Source organism: Dysidea avara, chromosome 3 (assembly GCF_963678975.1).
Source record: "Dysidea avara chromosome 3, odDysAvar1.4, whole genome shotgun sequence".
In the NCBI taxonomy this organism is placed as follows: Eukaryota; Metazoa; Porifera; class Demospongiae; order Dictyoceratida; family Dysideidae; genus Dysidea; species Dysidea avara.
Genome location: NC_089274.1, coordinates 47,063,212 through 47,079,638, shown reverse-complemented (window position 1 = coordinate 47,079,638; position 16,427 = coordinate 47,063,212). Strand labels below are relative to the sequence as shown.

Below are 16,427 nucleotides of genomic sequence, written 5' to 3'. Positions count from 1 at the left end.
TAAGTTGCTGCTTATAGTAGCTAAACATATTAAATTGTACATTTAGGCATCCTAACCAAGAGTCAAGACCACATTTTGTATTGATTACTGAGTATCTCAAGAAGTCTGTCGAACAGTTGTTGAATATTCGTGACGAAGATTACCAGTTTTACGGAAGTGAAGCTCTGACTTTAGGCCTACCATTGTCAAGTAGCCACGAATTGTATGAAGAATTACAGCATGTGTATGTAGTTCTATAATGTATAACTGAAATTGTACGTGTATATATCAAACTTGCATTGCAACTTTATGAATAATTTTGTGCGCAAATTTATGAAGCGCCATTATGTAATAGTGCTTTGAAGTGCGCTTACAACCCAACTAGAGCCATAAAAATATTTGAGACTACGGCCTGAGCTAATGCCTTATAAAGATGCGAATGAGATAAAATGTCGAAGATGGTCGACGCTTTGCGGATATTGCTGGTTGCACACTGCGCGGCAGGTGAGTGCCTTATAATCACGTGTTATTCAGTTTAACCCACCTGACAGCGTTGTGTACCGACCGGTTTGCAACAGATGTCACTGACAATTTAAATGATGCCAAAACGTTGGCACACCAAAGACAGGCACTTGTGCCATACATGCAGTTTACGTGTAACGGACGAATCACAAGATTGACTATCAGCACTGAAGATCAAAGTGGAAAGCCACACTATGGACAAAATCCCGTGACTTTCCAAATGTGGCAACCCACTGGCTCAACTACTTATAGACTGGTTGGCCAAGTAGAGCTTCCAGAAGGTGTCACGTTGTCTGGAAATGATTTGCTAGTAAACTTCAGTATTCCAACTGGATTGGACCTCTTCTTTCATCACAGCGACGTGATTGGTTATTTTCAACCAGATGACCTCAGAGAAAAGATATTGAATGATGATAATGACAACTCGTATTTTGCATATGAGCTGAACACCAATACTATTGCCACAACATTTGATGTAAGCAGTAGATCAGTATCAAGACGTAACTCAAGAAAGCCATTGGTAAAAGTGACACATGGTTAGTATTGTCTATTGCAAGCCATGCATATATGGGACCTAGCAGGAGAAAGGATCTGGTATTTGCATTGATGAGTTAACGTTAACAATGCAAATGTTCTCATCAGGTCCTATGTTGGCTACAAAATCTTTTGATCCAATATGCTATTGTAGAACTTTATGGTAAATCCTGGGAGATTCACATTTTAGGCTGGGCATTTCTGGGAGACTGTAAATCAAGTACAGATAAATGTAGCCTGTCAAGTGGATACATAATGGGTGTTCTGCATTGTTAATTTTTAACTAGTTAGTAGGGGCTACTACTGTGTCACTTGACATAACTTCAGCTCTATACAATGAATTGTTTGTGTGTTATGAATGTGGTGTGGTGGTCCTATTGCTAACTAACTTCATTATTCACTACAGAACCAGTCTGTGTCAGGCCCAGTTTGTCAACTGTAACAGACTGCCATCCATCTGATGATACTGGTTCTTTGATAGCAATTAATGGAACTTGTATGTTTTCATGTGAGATTGGTTATAAGCCACAGGGCAGTAATGGCACCGTACAGTGTCTACCCAGTGGTTCATGGAGCAATGAAGCAGTGTGTGTAATGATACAATGTCCTTCTTTTGTTACATCATCTCCTCTGATAGATTTCAATTGCAATGGTAGCACATACAACTCCATTTGTATGCTACAGTGTCTCAGTGGTGCCTCACCCAATGGTAATCCTCGTTATGTTTGTGGTAATGGTTCAACTTGGGAACCACTTGGTGATGAGTTTACCTGTACTGAAATTCCAGCCAGCAGCACAATCAGTGTAACAACTTCACTTGAAGCCACTAGTAGTACCGTCTCCGTGGTAACGCTTGCAGTTGCTTCGAATGTTAGCAGTCTTGTTTCAGCCACGCCCACTTCTCCTGGTGAAAAGGATACTAGCAACAGAGGAGCTATTGCTGGGGGTGTGGTGGCAGCCATTGTGTTTCTCGGCTTATTACTGGCATTAGTAGTGATCCTGTTGTGGATATACTACAAGAGAAGTAGTCGGTTGTTTTATTTTCAAAGATTGATACCTGTTGGTAAGTCATAATGTGTCTTGCTGATGAACATTTCATTGCTTGATAGGTGAAAGGAGTAAGGACAATATGAAGAAGGAATCAAGGGAAGAAAATATTTACTGCTCTATAAATCAAGATGATATGGTTAAGGTTAGTAAGGTAGTAAGAATTATGCTGTTATTAATGAGATGCTTTGTCATTAGCCTTTACTGGCCACAATATATGATGTGATTGAATCTGATCATAATCAGGAGTCTGCAACCTGTAAAGAGATAGCACCAAAGCTTCCACCAAAAAGACCATCGGTAAAATCAAAGTCACTTCCTATCGTTGACGATAGTAGTGAATATGAGTTCATGTCAGTATCTGCCAACCAAGTTGTTGCAATTGCTTACTCAAAGAATATAGTTCACTGGCGCAAGTTGGTTAAAACATCCCAGTCTAAGTACTGTCGTCCTTATGAGGTGCCCTCTGTTCTTGTTGAAGACATTTATGAGGACCCTGGTACAGCGAAAGAAAAGATATATGCTTACTTTGAGCGGAAAAGATTCCGAAAGATTTTGAGCAGAGATTTGAGGTAAGTAATGTACGGTATGTACCATCATGTTTGTATTTATTGCAGAGTTGAGGAAGAAATTGGATCAGGTGAATTTGGAACAGTTCACAAAGGCAAATGGAACAATGACATTTCAAACATGTTAGCAGTTGCCATCAAAACATTTAACTCTACTGGATCAGAGTCAGACAAGACAAGATTTCTGAGGGAGGCGGCCATAATGGGACAGTTCTTACATGACAATATAGTACAGTTGCATGGAGTAGTGACTGAAGAGAATATAATGATTGTATTGGAGTATATGCCCAAGGGGGACCTACAAGGATTGTTATTGTTACAGATACGATCTAGGTAAGCTGTTTGGTTATGAGTCTATTATCACATTTGTCCAAGTAGCAAGGATCAGTTGGACAGTGTTGGATTACCAGACAAACTATTAAAGTTTAGCAGACAGATAGCAGCAGGAATGAACTATCTAACTAATAAACGGTTTGTACACAGAGACCTGGCTGCTAGGAATATACTAGTATCAAGTGATGATGTGTGTAAGGTGTGTGTGTTCAGTGTAAGTGTGTGTCTGTTTATCACAAGATGAACAGATCGCTGATTTTGGTATGGCACGAGATGTGACTACTAACACTTATTATGTGACATCTGGTGGAAAGCTACCAGTGAAATGGACTGCCCCTGAGGTATAAACATCTGGTTGGCATGTATTAGATTATCCAAGTTGTATTTCCAGGCTTTGCTCTATCACAAGTACTCAGTCTTCAGTGATATATGGAGTTATGGCTGTGTGCTATATGAGATATGGAGCATCGGACATGTTCCTTTTGAAGATACTGCTGGAGACATTGTATGTTTGTGTGCATGCGTGCGTGCACTGTATGGTATTAACAGGGGAATACTGGTGCACAACTGTTCTTGTCTTTGCATAGCGGGTGGCTGCAGGTGCGGTAGAAGTTTTGAGTAGAGTTCTTGATCACCCAACCTTCACCCATGAGATTTACTACAGCCTCTCCCCAGAGTCCCCACTCCCTCCTCCTAGTCCTGTCCCAATTACACTAGAAGCAGAATAGTACACTGGCTGCTTATATATACCACACCACTAACAAGTGATGCGTTACCATGGCGGTAGTACTTTTGTTGTACCTCTTTTATGGTGCTGCACCACAACACCTGGACCAAGTCTCTACCCCTACATCCACATATACCTTTCTGGGGGTCCCCTAACTTTGTATCTTACAAACAAGTCACTCAGCTTCTCAATGCTAAATATGATGGATGTTATCTCTGGACAAATGGTTATGAAATTTCTGTGTATGCAAGTGTGCATGCTTAGTGTGTGCATGCGTGTGTGTGTGTGTGTTTGTGCAGTATGTGCATGTTATGTACTGATGAATGATTAAATCAGTCAAAATGTTGTTTTATTGGCCTTTACTATGCACTTGTATGTAATCTAGTCTACATAATGTTTTTGATAATCATCCTGTACACCTGTAGGCTCTGGAAAAGCTATCATATGGCTATCGTCTTCCTCCACCTCCTGGTTGTCCTAAAGGCATCTATGAGCTAATGATAGATTGTTGGTAAGTGAGATTACACAATTGGATATGGTCTGAGTAGCAGGTGGTGATTTGCTAATAAGCCACATATCAGCAAACTGTTTATTTAGTGAATGAGTTACTTGTTAGTGACACTAATCGTGGAGTCAAAAATGTTGCTGGGGGAAACTTTACATACTTTTCTTCTATGTCAAGTATGGTAGAATTATGTAAGGGGTTCTTCTACTGTCTATTCTGGTCACTCATTTTTGGTTAGACAATGGTGTGATTATATACCACTATGTCAAGAGCATTTTCATTCCATGGTAGCATTGTATTTCTTTATTGTTGATATCAACATGAAGTTTTCCCCATGGTGTATGAGAAAGTTTTTAAAGCTATCTGTGTGTATAGAGGTTTTGTAAGCATCAGTATGAAAATGGCAGGTGTTAGTGCCTCAAGAATTTTTTATTAAAGTTAGAATATTTTTCTGACCATTAACTTAACTTATTAAGGATCTGTGTACAATTTCAGTTTAAAGCACAACATTATATGAGCTACCAAACCTGCAGCCTTTAGTACCTTATAAGGAGTTAATGCACTCACGCCAGACACTTACGTCCTCTAGTACATGAGCCGCAAGTTCATACCATAAATACTCACGTAAATAAAACTTGGTGTTGGATGAAAGCTCAGTATGTAACTACATTTGTGTACCTACTAAAAGTACACAAGTGGAATACAAAAATTCACGAAACGTTTTTTTACCCTATAACATGTAAATGTTTCTGGATGTTTCTCTCGTGTTCTATTATAGTTGAAGCCTCTAAATAATGAGCGCTTGGGGACCATGCTTACTTGTCCTTTTTATATGTGAGTTGTTGTTTGTAGGAAGGTTGTGCTTCTTTTTTTTTTTTACAACTACAGTAGCTTACCAGTAATTATACTACCTGTTAAGCAGTACAGTGAAGTCTACACACATTATATTTACTTCAAATTTAGCATCATGTACATGCATGGTGCTGAAGCAGATAAAATGGAGAAAACACACATCTATATACTTCACACAATAGTCCTCCCACCTTGAGATACTGATCCAAGACACATGTAGTCTCGTGCCCAGACCCCACCCACTGCGTTGAATAAGGTCTGGTGACTTACTCTATGTTTTTGGGCCCGCCGCCATATTGTTTATGCATTTGTATCCATAGCTGTAGTCGGCCATTTTCCTAGTTCCAGCCTATCAAATCACGTTGTACCTGAATCAAGGCGTCCGATTGGTCAGAAAAGAAAAATGGCGTAGGGCCCAAAACTCCTGCGAATGTCACCAGACCCTATTCAACCAGTGGGTGGGGTCTGGGCACGAGACTAAGACACATGAGTATTCTAATAAATTGGTACAGTTACCTGTCATCTCTTGTAAATGGAATTGCTTGTACCTAGTTCTGTGCTGTTATTTGTAGAAGTGCCAACTTCTAGGAACTGAAACTTGAACAATATTTGTAGGTAATACCATGTAGCTATTCAATGCAGGGCAGAATTAGCTAGTCATAAGTTGTGTGTTAGCCATTGTGAAGTGTTCATTGTACAGAGGTTACTAATATACTGTAGGCAATCAGAATATGGCAGGGACCATAGCATACTGTCCATAATAGGAGGTGTCCATTACAAGGAGCGTCCATTAGTGGAAGTGTACTAAGATATTAACTGTAATACTTCTGTAGCCTTTTTACGTACGTAACTACTGCTGTCTACCATTAGGCATGGTGATCCAAAGGGACGTCCTCCATTTAATGTGATCCTAGCATACTTGAATGGTGATCTGACTGATTTGTTATCGTGGGGTACAGATGATCTTGAAGCAGCTGCAAACAGTGATGTGGTGAAACTGGGAGCTCCATTGTCCTCTGGGAATAACTTGTATTTGACACTACAAAATATTTATAGATTTTAGTGCTACTACTTCTGATTTATTTATTATATTTTTACACAGGTATAATACTCCATTTTTATCTTGTGTAATTTGTCATACTAATCTCCAAATGAGGTGGCCATAGCTTAAGCTTGTAAGTTCATTTTCCACTCCCACACAACCCGTGTGACTAGGTATCTATCTCGGTATCTATGGTAAAGGTCAAGCGCATATCTGTCAGCTCCCGCCCCATAGCATACGAAGGATTTAATTATGAGCACAGGGGCGGTGTCTAAACAAGGTCATGTGAGTCTGGTATTATACCTATAGTTGGTCAGCTTTGAATGGTAACGGGTATTTGATTGAAGGATACACCACATTGGAGATTAGATTATAAATGTACTGGTCGGAGCAGGCAACTGCCAGGAAAAATAGCTACAGCCGGCGATAGACTGCGCGGCGGTTCTACAGGTAATATCTCATTCCCTTTATTTTTGTATATTCATTGCCATGCATGGGTGTACTGTACATGTGCAGTTTACACGTATAGCTTGTAACATCATAAGGCAGTGAGCATGTTGCTACAGATGCAGCAACCATGTCATGGTCCCACTGCCCTCCTCCCCCTATAGCTAGAATTTACATGATGGGCTGGACTGGTGAGGATCAACATATGTACCTTAGGGTAACCTATACAGCTAATTGTGTCAAATCTCCGACATAAATCCCAGTTGTAATCTTGACTTTGGCATATGAAGAAGTTTGCAGACATTTGCTATACTTTTGTCGATGGCAAAAATGCCAGCTGGAACAGGCATGTCCAATACATTTCGATTGAAAAACCATTAAATTTTAAAATTAATTATCGTGTACCGCTTACTTCGAGTCTGTTAGTAACTTTCTGGATTTGATAGGTGTAGAGCAACTCTCTGCATGTACAATGATACCAAAAGAAGCCCAATTCATGGAAATTTAAGTGTGTCAAAATGGCCTAAACTGATTGGGTGTAGCAAATTTCCCTATACATTTTGTATTGGGTGTTTCAGGGGCATGCAGCAAAAAGCGTAATTAACCGCGACACGTGATAGATACCTCAGATTCCGAATCAGATTTGGAAAGAGCAGTGAATAGCGATTAAGATGAGCTATAGCAGAAGGAAATCAGAGGAAATTTAAGCACGTCATTTTAAGGTTGAAAATCACTTACTTTTTCTATGGTGAATTGAATAGAGAATATTTGGAAGGGAATGCTACGAGGTATTTCGATGTCTTGACAACCATTAACCTTCACTACATTAATGTTACAATGAAACAAAAGCACTAGTTCTGCAAGTTAGTTTGCAAAAATTACAGTGTTCTGTGGTTAAGCCAAATTATGTCCATTTCATATAAAAACTTCTTCATATGGGGGTGTGTGTTAGTAATCATAGTACTTAATAATTAAGCAGTTCACAATCAAATTCCCCACCATGGTGGGGCAACAGTTTTGTGTCACTGCTCAATAAAGCCCAATGTCGGTTAGAGAAGGGCGGGGTAACATGTTGATAGGCACATTCTTGGATTTTTGTAAGTCAGTTCCAGCATTTCTGACAGCTCATCACAGTAAAGGTGCGCTAAGTGCCTCTGGCCATAAGTGCAAAACTCTTTACACTAGAGAACTCCCTTAGTTATAGCTATAACCTTCTTCTGATGGTAGTACAAGTCGCCATGTTGACATCCATTAGATAGGTCCTAGTAGCTGATTACTTACTGTAATGATACTTGAATTTCCATGTTGTACATTTTAATGGAACAGTATTTTGTTTCCATCAGTAATAAATTAATGTAAGTCAACATCTGGTTGTGAGTAAAAAAAAAAAAAAGATGGCCATGGTGTGTAAATTACCATGCATGGGGTACCTATTATCAACACCCTGTAGCTTGTTCAATGACTTTGGCTGTCAACAGATTTTCAGTTCTGTTTGTAACTCCCAAGTACTTTTGACTCTTTTATAACAGTTACAAGTACACAGAAAAATTTGGAATTTTCAACTAGAGTAGGGACCATAGCACATCAATAAAAAGTACTGAAACAAGTTGGAGTAGGCACAATATTAAATCATAGTAAAGCAATAAGAAGTGTTATATCCCTACTGTGCATTTCCATTATGGTATCTTGAGCACAGTAGGGATATAACACTTCTTATTGTTTTACTGTGATTTAATATCGTGCCTACTCCAACTTGTTTCAGCGATGTGCTATGGCCCCTACTCTAGTTGAAAATTCCAAATTTTTCAGTGTACTTGTATGTTATGTAACTTTTTTGTAAAAAAATTATGACTAGTGAACTGACGCATACCACATCTGAAAAGGTGCTGCGTGCCCCAGCTATATCAATTATCATCTAAAAAGTGATACGCTTCGTTGTCAGCTATGTTCAACCTGTTACAAAGCAGTATGAATCAATAACTGTTCGAAAAGCACCTCTGCAATCAAAGTAGCCACTATTAAAAATATGGACGATTTCCATTACAAAGGGAAGCCATCGTGTGCTACCACCAAATCGACACTTTTCACTGTCAGCAAAGATAAATGGGACACAAAGGAGGACACTGGTAAGTCCATGAAGAATGCATTGTACATACTGCGGTATGCCAAAAGGCACCAGTCGGATCGAAGCGACGTCGAACAGTGAAAAAATCGAGCCTGTGGCCTTAGCTGTTATTGAGTTACGCTTGTCTGAAGGCATCAGGCAGTCAGTCAGTCAGTCGATCAGTCAGTAGAAAATTCTGTTAAATAAATTATTTTTAAAATTCCGTAACAACTTGTTGAAAGCGTTTCGGGTCAATCTGAAAGTTTGTTTGGGCTTAGCTTTACCTAACCAATACTGCCTCATCGTTGTCAGGGAAAATTGAGGATGGTTTTTGGGTGATATTATTCCGTGGGCCATGGCTACTCCTTTGTGGTCCCTACCATATAGTAACTATCATACTGTATGATAAATGCACTTTATATATAGGTACGTATACTGTGAAGAAATTGAAGCAAATAAGTGTTTGTGAAGATAGTATAATAGTAGAACTGCTAAGTGAAAAAAATTGTTAACTTTTTGATAAAGGTGCCAAACTATTTGCTTATTTCATATTAGATATACAGTGCCATTAAAATTACCAATCATATCATGCTCAAAAAACCTGAAAAGTAAAATCAATAGAAAATGTCTAATGTCATCAATTGATAATAATTTTGCCAATTATAACAATGCTGCCTTATTTTGATTTAATACACTTTACAGATTTTATCTCAGATTGGCAAGCTAATTTTCTAGGAATACATGCTTTGCAAAGCATACACTTTGTTGACTAAACTTCGATAATGCTTTTAAATTCAAATAACCTAGGAGGTATAATTAAAAAGAAACTTCTCAGATGTATATGTCCTTCATAAATCCAGCTATACCTTAATGACTTAAGTACTAGAATTCCTCTTATTGAATCTACACTTAAAACTTCTTGATCCCCACTCAGCCCGCCCCCCTTCCCCCTCCCTAACAGAGTCTTCTAGATATGCTTACGGCTTTGCTATATAGTTGAGAAGATTTAATGTTTCCTTATGCTACCATTACTAGTAGTTTTATGCATGTAGTTAAAAACATTTTGAGCTGGTGTTCAGTGTCACCCCATGAATGTGGGTGGGTGGGGAGTGATTTTCACTAAACCTGTCCCAGTGTAGTATACAAGAAAATGGCACATAGTGGTGAAAGAGAAGTAGAATGTAGGGGTGACAGGGGTCCTACAAATAATTTGTGATTTACAGTATCTTATAGGTATTCAATGAATACAAGCCAGTAATCGAGCTTATCTCAAGCATTATAATATAAATAACTTAGTCATGTGTCGGTATGTAAGGTATTGTATGACATGTTTCTATAGCTTTGTGGTAAAAAAATGGGCTATGATGGGTAAACTGTTCAATATCCAGTATTCAGTGTAAAGTTTTACAAATTTTATTGAATTCACATAAAATTAGCATTATATGAATATTTGTTTACATTTGTACTTTCTTTGTACATGCCAAATTTTACTAAGAGTAGCAAGTGTTTTATAACATTGTTTCCTCTAGGTAAAAAATATGAATATCATGTGTAGTTTAGCAGTGTTCATTGTTGTTACTTACCTCATGACTGCTGGTAAGTTGATGTGGAGAATTAATATTGGTGGTAAATGATAAGTATTTGTATATAATATCTCATGCAATGAGTTGTTAAAGCTGTATACATAGAGCAAACAGTGAAGAACAAACAATCACTAATAAAACTTTTTATCAAAATTCAATTTTCACCATTTGTTCAACTGCTTTTGCTCATTCTTTGAAGCGGACATTTCACTTTGTTTTCAGGTCTGCTCCATCTGTTATACAATGTTATAAATGAAGAACAGTACAAGAAGCACCATGCACTGCAGTCAGTACAGTGACAACAGAAATTATGACTGAACAATGAACATGTGCCCATATTGTCATAGATGAGCAAAGTAGTATTCCACTTCATGTTCAGCTATTTTTCTCTGTTATATAGTGCTACAAGTGAAGAATGGTATGAGAGGTGCCTCAATATTTAATCCAGCCACCATGGAAAATATGGATGATTCCATAATAGCCTGTGCTGAAGTCATTTTTACTGTGAATCAACACTTAGTACGTAATCGCGAGACACAAAGGAGGACAAAAGTAAGTAAATGATGCATGCTTTGCAACTGCTGCATTTGGCAAAAAGGCACATCTCAGATCGAAGTGACGCTGAACACTAAAAAAACCAAGCCGATAGCCTTAACCATGAGTTATGTTTGGCTGAAGGCAGTAGTCAGTTAGCTGCATAGTATAGAAAACTCAATAAAAATGCAAAATTTCATATATAGAAACTTGGAAAGTTTTTGGGTCATTCTGAAGGCATTTTGGATTGAGTGTGCCTAACCAACAGTCAGTGTTGGGCAAGTTACTTTGTAAAAGTAACTAGTTACATATTACATATATTACTTGCAACAGAACTATTTAGTTACAGTTACATATTACCCATAAAATAAAGTAACTGTAATAATATTACATATTATATTACTTTGTGTCCACAGCCTTAAGCTGTCACGTGTGAAACTACCACCTTATCACGTGACATGATTGCGTTGTTGGACAATGTGCAAATCTTGGTTATAAGTAAGAAGCTAGTGAATAAGCTTCATTCAGTAGGCCTCGTTACTTCGTTGTGGTTAGGCGTTACTCAGAGGATTACTAACGAGATTAGTAACTTCGTTACTTTTAATAATAATATTACATCATATTAGACTCATTACAGTAATTATATTACTTAGGTAACGCGTTACGTTTGTAAGTAAAGTATCTTGCGTTATATTACCTGTTTTCATAGCGTATTTCATTATATTACTTTGTTACCACAAAAGTAATAATATTACGTAACGCATTACACAAGTAGCGCGTTACTCCCAACACTGCTAACCAATACTGCCAAACTGTTGTGAAAGAAAAGTGAGGCTGATTTTTGGGCAGTAAAACCAAACATTTTTCATCTCTGCTATACAGTACTACCGCATTGTATGATATGACAGAATGGCATTAATTCCAGCCATTTCTTGGCTGCCATTTAATATGACTACTACCATGTTCAGCACAATGATATGTTTTGCACTGTTGATATCTTATATGTAGCTAACCTTTAAACTTTGTTTAGTGATGTATAATGATATGTTACAGCAGTCAATGGCCAACTGTGTACAGCTCCCAACACTGATGGATCACTGGGTCATAATGGGGAGATTATTGAGCAAGGTCAAACATACATACTAACTGGATATACGGTTCAGTGTGAAGGAATTGTGACTACCTGGGAGTTCTGTTATAGGATACTAGCTGCTCAATCAGCAACATTTTATCCTGGTATTTGGGAGATAACTGGAAATAGTGGTGGTAACACTACTTATTCACTCATCCAATCAAACGAGGTCACATTTAATCCTAGTGTTGGTAATACATTTTTATGTCAGAACTACACCCTCCCAGTAACAGAACGGTTCACTGCACCATCAAGATCAATTGTGGGATTGTATTCTAACCTTAATGTACTGTTATTACGTACTGCTTCAGATTCTCAAATAACAACTTATCAATGCAATGGCAATCATAGTGATGCTATTGGATCTCATAATCTAGATATTAACTACAACATTGCTATTAGAGTACACCTTGGTAAGTTACTTGACCTTGTCATTGCATTTATATCTACCAATGATCATGACTGATTAGCCATGTATAGTTCACTATAGATGTCTTTTATATTCCATATAGTTTAAGTTGTATTTAAAACCGATGATTTTAGTTGAGATACTGTATGTATATAAGTGGCAGTGACACATGGTAATGATTGTTTATGCTACAAAAGCTGTGATAAAAGGGTGCAGCATCAAAAATCCAGGGTTGAAAAGTTAAGGTGGCAACCAAGAAATAGCTGCAATAATAATGATGGTAATGGCTGTCATCACCAATACTGATTGACATTAACATCATTGCACCCATTTCTTGGCTGCCACCTTTGATTTCACAAGTTTTTAATCCTGATTCTTTTGAAGCTGGAATTCTTTGCACTGCTTGGCTGTTTTGACATGGATATCACTTCTTTTTGTACATGCATTTGCAGCCTCAATTAAAGCCAGTTTTGGGGGCTTGCAGTTGCATGACTCTCTTATCTTATGTGATGCTACATACAAGATAGCATCTTTTCAACTGGAAATTTAGGGAGATGGATAACTGGCAACAGTGACATGGCAGTAAGAGATTAAGTTTATGTCGCTGTTTAACTGAAGATTACGGGTTAGTGTGTGACTGTCGAACAAAATGTATATAATGTAATTAAGATGGGCTTGGTGTTGTTGAGTTGTGTATCCGCTTTAAACTGTTGGGGAAGTAATACCGCTGACTCTACGGACAGTAACAAGGTACAAGAAAACACAGGTACATGTTCATTATAGGGTTTATGTTCATTTTTAGGTTTATTTATATGTGCATTCTTAACTTCTCATTAATTATTGACATGGAATGAATTTATGAATAATGCATGTGTGTCTAGTTGCTGAAATAAATCATGGCTATAATATGGCTCTAAAAAAGATATTGTGGTTACAGCATTAACTTTTAAGTTCATATCTCATACAAATGGCTCCGTCAAGACCTATATAAGAAGCCAAGCTAGTAATTTGTTTATACAAATTGTTAGCAACTTGTTTCACAGTCCTGAATTGTGGTTAGGAAAATACCACCACTAGTAAATGAAACTATACACGCTCTTGTTTCTATGTTATCTTGCACTGTAACCAACATATTATTCAAGGATTTTTTACACATGTTTAGGCAAATATGCTTGAAATTTTTCCCAAACTACTTTCAGAAATATCCCAAATTTTCACTCATTATGCTCTATCAGTGTTCCTATTATGCTTGCATTATGCTCCTAAGTTAGCAACATTTGTTACAACTATTTTGGATATTTAATTAATCAGTGAATGCTTTATTAGAGTATTTCACTATAAAGTGACTATTCTAGTAGAGAGAATCGATCTACAATTATTACTGCCTGACATAGACCATTTGTCAGGTAAATGTCATGCATGGCCGACCACAATGAAACCTGCCTGACAAAATTTCAGATTAAAATACAAGGAAGTAGTCCAAGGTTGTATAATTTTTTAGTGCATAAGCACAGTAAACAGCAAACACAATACGATTGTACCATTGTACATACTAAGGTGAAGTAAATTTATTGATGTATTCCCTGAATGCCAAATTGCTTAAAGCAGTAGTGTATCAAATGTCAGGTAAAGCTTTAGTTTGCCTGACATTTTCACTGGGGTTTTAAAAATTTATAATTGTCTCTGATCTACACTGCAATGTACAATGCATTTGAGTGCTCTGTTTCAGTTTGCACTGACTGCTCTATTAGGGAGTATTGATTTATTTTCATGGAATTAAGCTCTATAGTTTGAAATATCCACCTAATACGCTAGCATTATGCTGGTATAGTGCTCCAGCTTATTCCGTTTTTTATTATGCAGGCGTATTTGATGCAGGCCTACGCATGTTATTTATTTTATTATTGTTCCAGGTGATTTGTCCTTGCAAAGTGTTTTGATCACACTTGGGAGACAATTATACACTTGTTCTTGTTTTAAATTTCTGTAGTTAATGTTCCTAAATCACAAAATTTTTAGCTATGATGTATGAGAATAACTTGAAAATTGGTGTATACATAGGTTGATCATTGTAGCAATTCTTTTTGAAGGTTTGAAAAATAGCTACAGACTTACAAAACAAAAAATCAAGCAAGTCTAAAATAGTGGGGTCAAGATACTTTAATAGAACAGTCACTGCAGGGTAGAAAAGTACCATATATGACCATATTAAAGCCAGGCTCAAATACACGCAGGGGCTCAAATATACGCCGGGTACAGCTTGGGGACTGTCATAATAAACGCCGGGGTGCTAATGATATGCACTGAAAGGGGTTCTAAACTTGTGTCAGCTGCTAACTATACAGTGATGTCTCGTCACCAGTCTTGTGATGTCTTGTCTTGTTCGACTATGCCTTCTCTTCTGGTGATGGCCATAGCGTATTTATCGTGGTCGTTGTCATTTTTCCGCCCGACTTCCAATGTTTCACCCAGCAGAGGAGTCCAAATGGGTTTATGTACGTGATGGGCTATGGATTTCGTATTTCGTAGGTACTTGTACTGGCACCTGTCATTCTCAACAAGTGGCTAGTAAGAAATAAACGCCCGGGTCCAAATTAATGCCGGTCTCGTTTAAACGCCGGGTCAAAAATGATTTATAGGAAATAAACGCCCGGGCTTCTATACGGTCATATATTGTACATGAAAATGTCAAAAAGTTTAATTACTAGGGTTTGAACCAGGAACCTTCAAACTTGACACCCAGAGAGCCACTGTTGTCACTTCTGTTCAATTTGCTTATATAAACAAATTCTGGTTTAATCTACTTAAATAGTATATAGTTAGATCTACCAATGGAAGTTCTAGATTGTTCTAGAGCATGTGCTATATTAAAAATGTGTGGTCTATTATAGTATGTACAAGTTGAGCTGAACCCTGAGAAAATAGCTAAAAAAGAAAAAGTGAATTTTTCTCGAGTGAATTAGCATTTCAGCCAACCAGATGATTAGTGGTGACAGTATAAAAGTGTCAAGAGGAGACATGTGTGGTTTGGCTTTATTGGGCAAGAACTTTAACAGGATGTGTACTTTATGACATCCCATATAGGAAATGTATGGGAAAACCTTAGATTGGCCATAAATATTGTGTCAGACATTTGAACAAAGTTAAACATTTTTAGTGGGTCAATTGATATATACTACAAATGAGCCAAATTTTTATAATTCCATCCTTGAGTCATAAAATGCTTTTAAGCATTCAACTTAATGTGTACACACTATAGAAATTACAATAATGTTAACAAATAGTCGAATACTCCAAGAACATCTTATGCAGTACAAGTAAAATTAGTTCTGTATGAACCTGAATTCCTTTTAAGACTGCAGCTGCTAGTACATAGCTCTTTGCAGGTGACACAATAATTGATTTTTGTATATACACATATAGTTAGCAAGCAGGTGAGTTGCATAAACTATACCACATGATCGAGGCAACACCACTCTATTAATACTGGCATTTGTGTCAACCTTTCTACAGCTTTATAACAATGAACAGAGGCGTAGCCAAGGGGGGGCAAGGGGAGGCATCTGCCCCCCCATCACCTAGTCTCGCGTGGCCAGACCGCTTTTTTCCGTATATTGGGTTGGGAAAAAAGGGTCTGGTGCAACTCCAATAGCTGTTTACTTCTGAGCCGTCCCCACATTCCGGGGATGCTAATTGAATAACATTGGTCACAAAGGAGGTGCCATGACGTCAGTAAGTTAACTAGAGATCTGTTTATCCTTTAAACGAATCTTAATTTGCTCCGATGTCTCTTTTATAGCGTCTTGACAGTTAATCCTCATCGTGTAACAAGACTCACAGCCGGAGCAGGAGTGTAGGAATACTTCATAGTTTTACTGACGTCATGGCACCTCCTTTGTGACCAATGTTATTCAATTAGCGTCCCCGGAATGTGGGGACGGCTCAGAAGTAAACAGCTATTGGAGTTGCACCAGACCCTTTTTTCCCCACCCAATATACGGAAAAAAGCGGTCTGGCCACGCGAGACTACCCATCACCGTAGTGGGTTTTTTTTAAAACCTCCGTCACAAGCTTACCAGTATTAAACTGACACGCAAATGACTAAATT

General features: G+C 37.8%; 3 protein-coding genes across 3 annotated transcripts in view; all 3 read left to right on the top strand.

Moving 5' to 3' along the window:
* The window catches only part of LOC136251322 (uncharacterized), a 28,523-nt gene extending 28,195 nt beyond the window's left edge, over nucleotides 1-328 (top strand). Inside the window, exon 17 of the mRNA XM_066043758.1 lies at nucleotides 47-328. Within this exon, the coding sequence (XP_065899830.1) occupies nucleotides 47-239 (193 nt within the window). The 3' untranslated portion in view covers nucleotides 240-328. The remainder of the gene's footprint in view (nucleotides 1-46) is intronic.
* LOC136251327 (ephrin type-A receptor 4-like) lies at nucleotides 325-6,239 on the top strand. Its single transcript, XM_066043764.1, has 11 exons — nucleotides 325-483; nucleotides 531-1,037; nucleotides 1,442-2,098; nucleotides 2,145-2,227; nucleotides 2,281-2,654; nucleotides 2,700-2,984; nucleotides 3,030-3,183; nucleotides 3,233-3,325; nucleotides 3,376-3,489; nucleotides 4,137-4,222; nucleotides 5,939-6,239. Exons 1-11 carry the CDS (start codon nucleotides 429-431, stop codon nucleotides 6,129-6,131), a joined length of 2,601 nt encoding a protein of 866 aa, XP_065899836.1. The 5' UTR covers nucleotides 325-428; the 3' UTR covers nucleotides 6,132-6,239.
* A 5,609-nt stretch (nucleotides 6,240-11,848) lies between these two features.
* LOC136251323 (uncharacterized) overlaps nucleotides 11,849-16,427 on the top strand; it is an 86,660-nt gene continuing 82,081 nt past the window's right edge. Inside the window, exon 1 of the mRNA XM_066043759.1 lies at nucleotides 11,849-12,323. The gene's annotated coding sequence lies outside the window, so the exon portion shown is untranslated. The remainder of the gene's footprint in view (nucleotides 12,324-16,427) is intronic.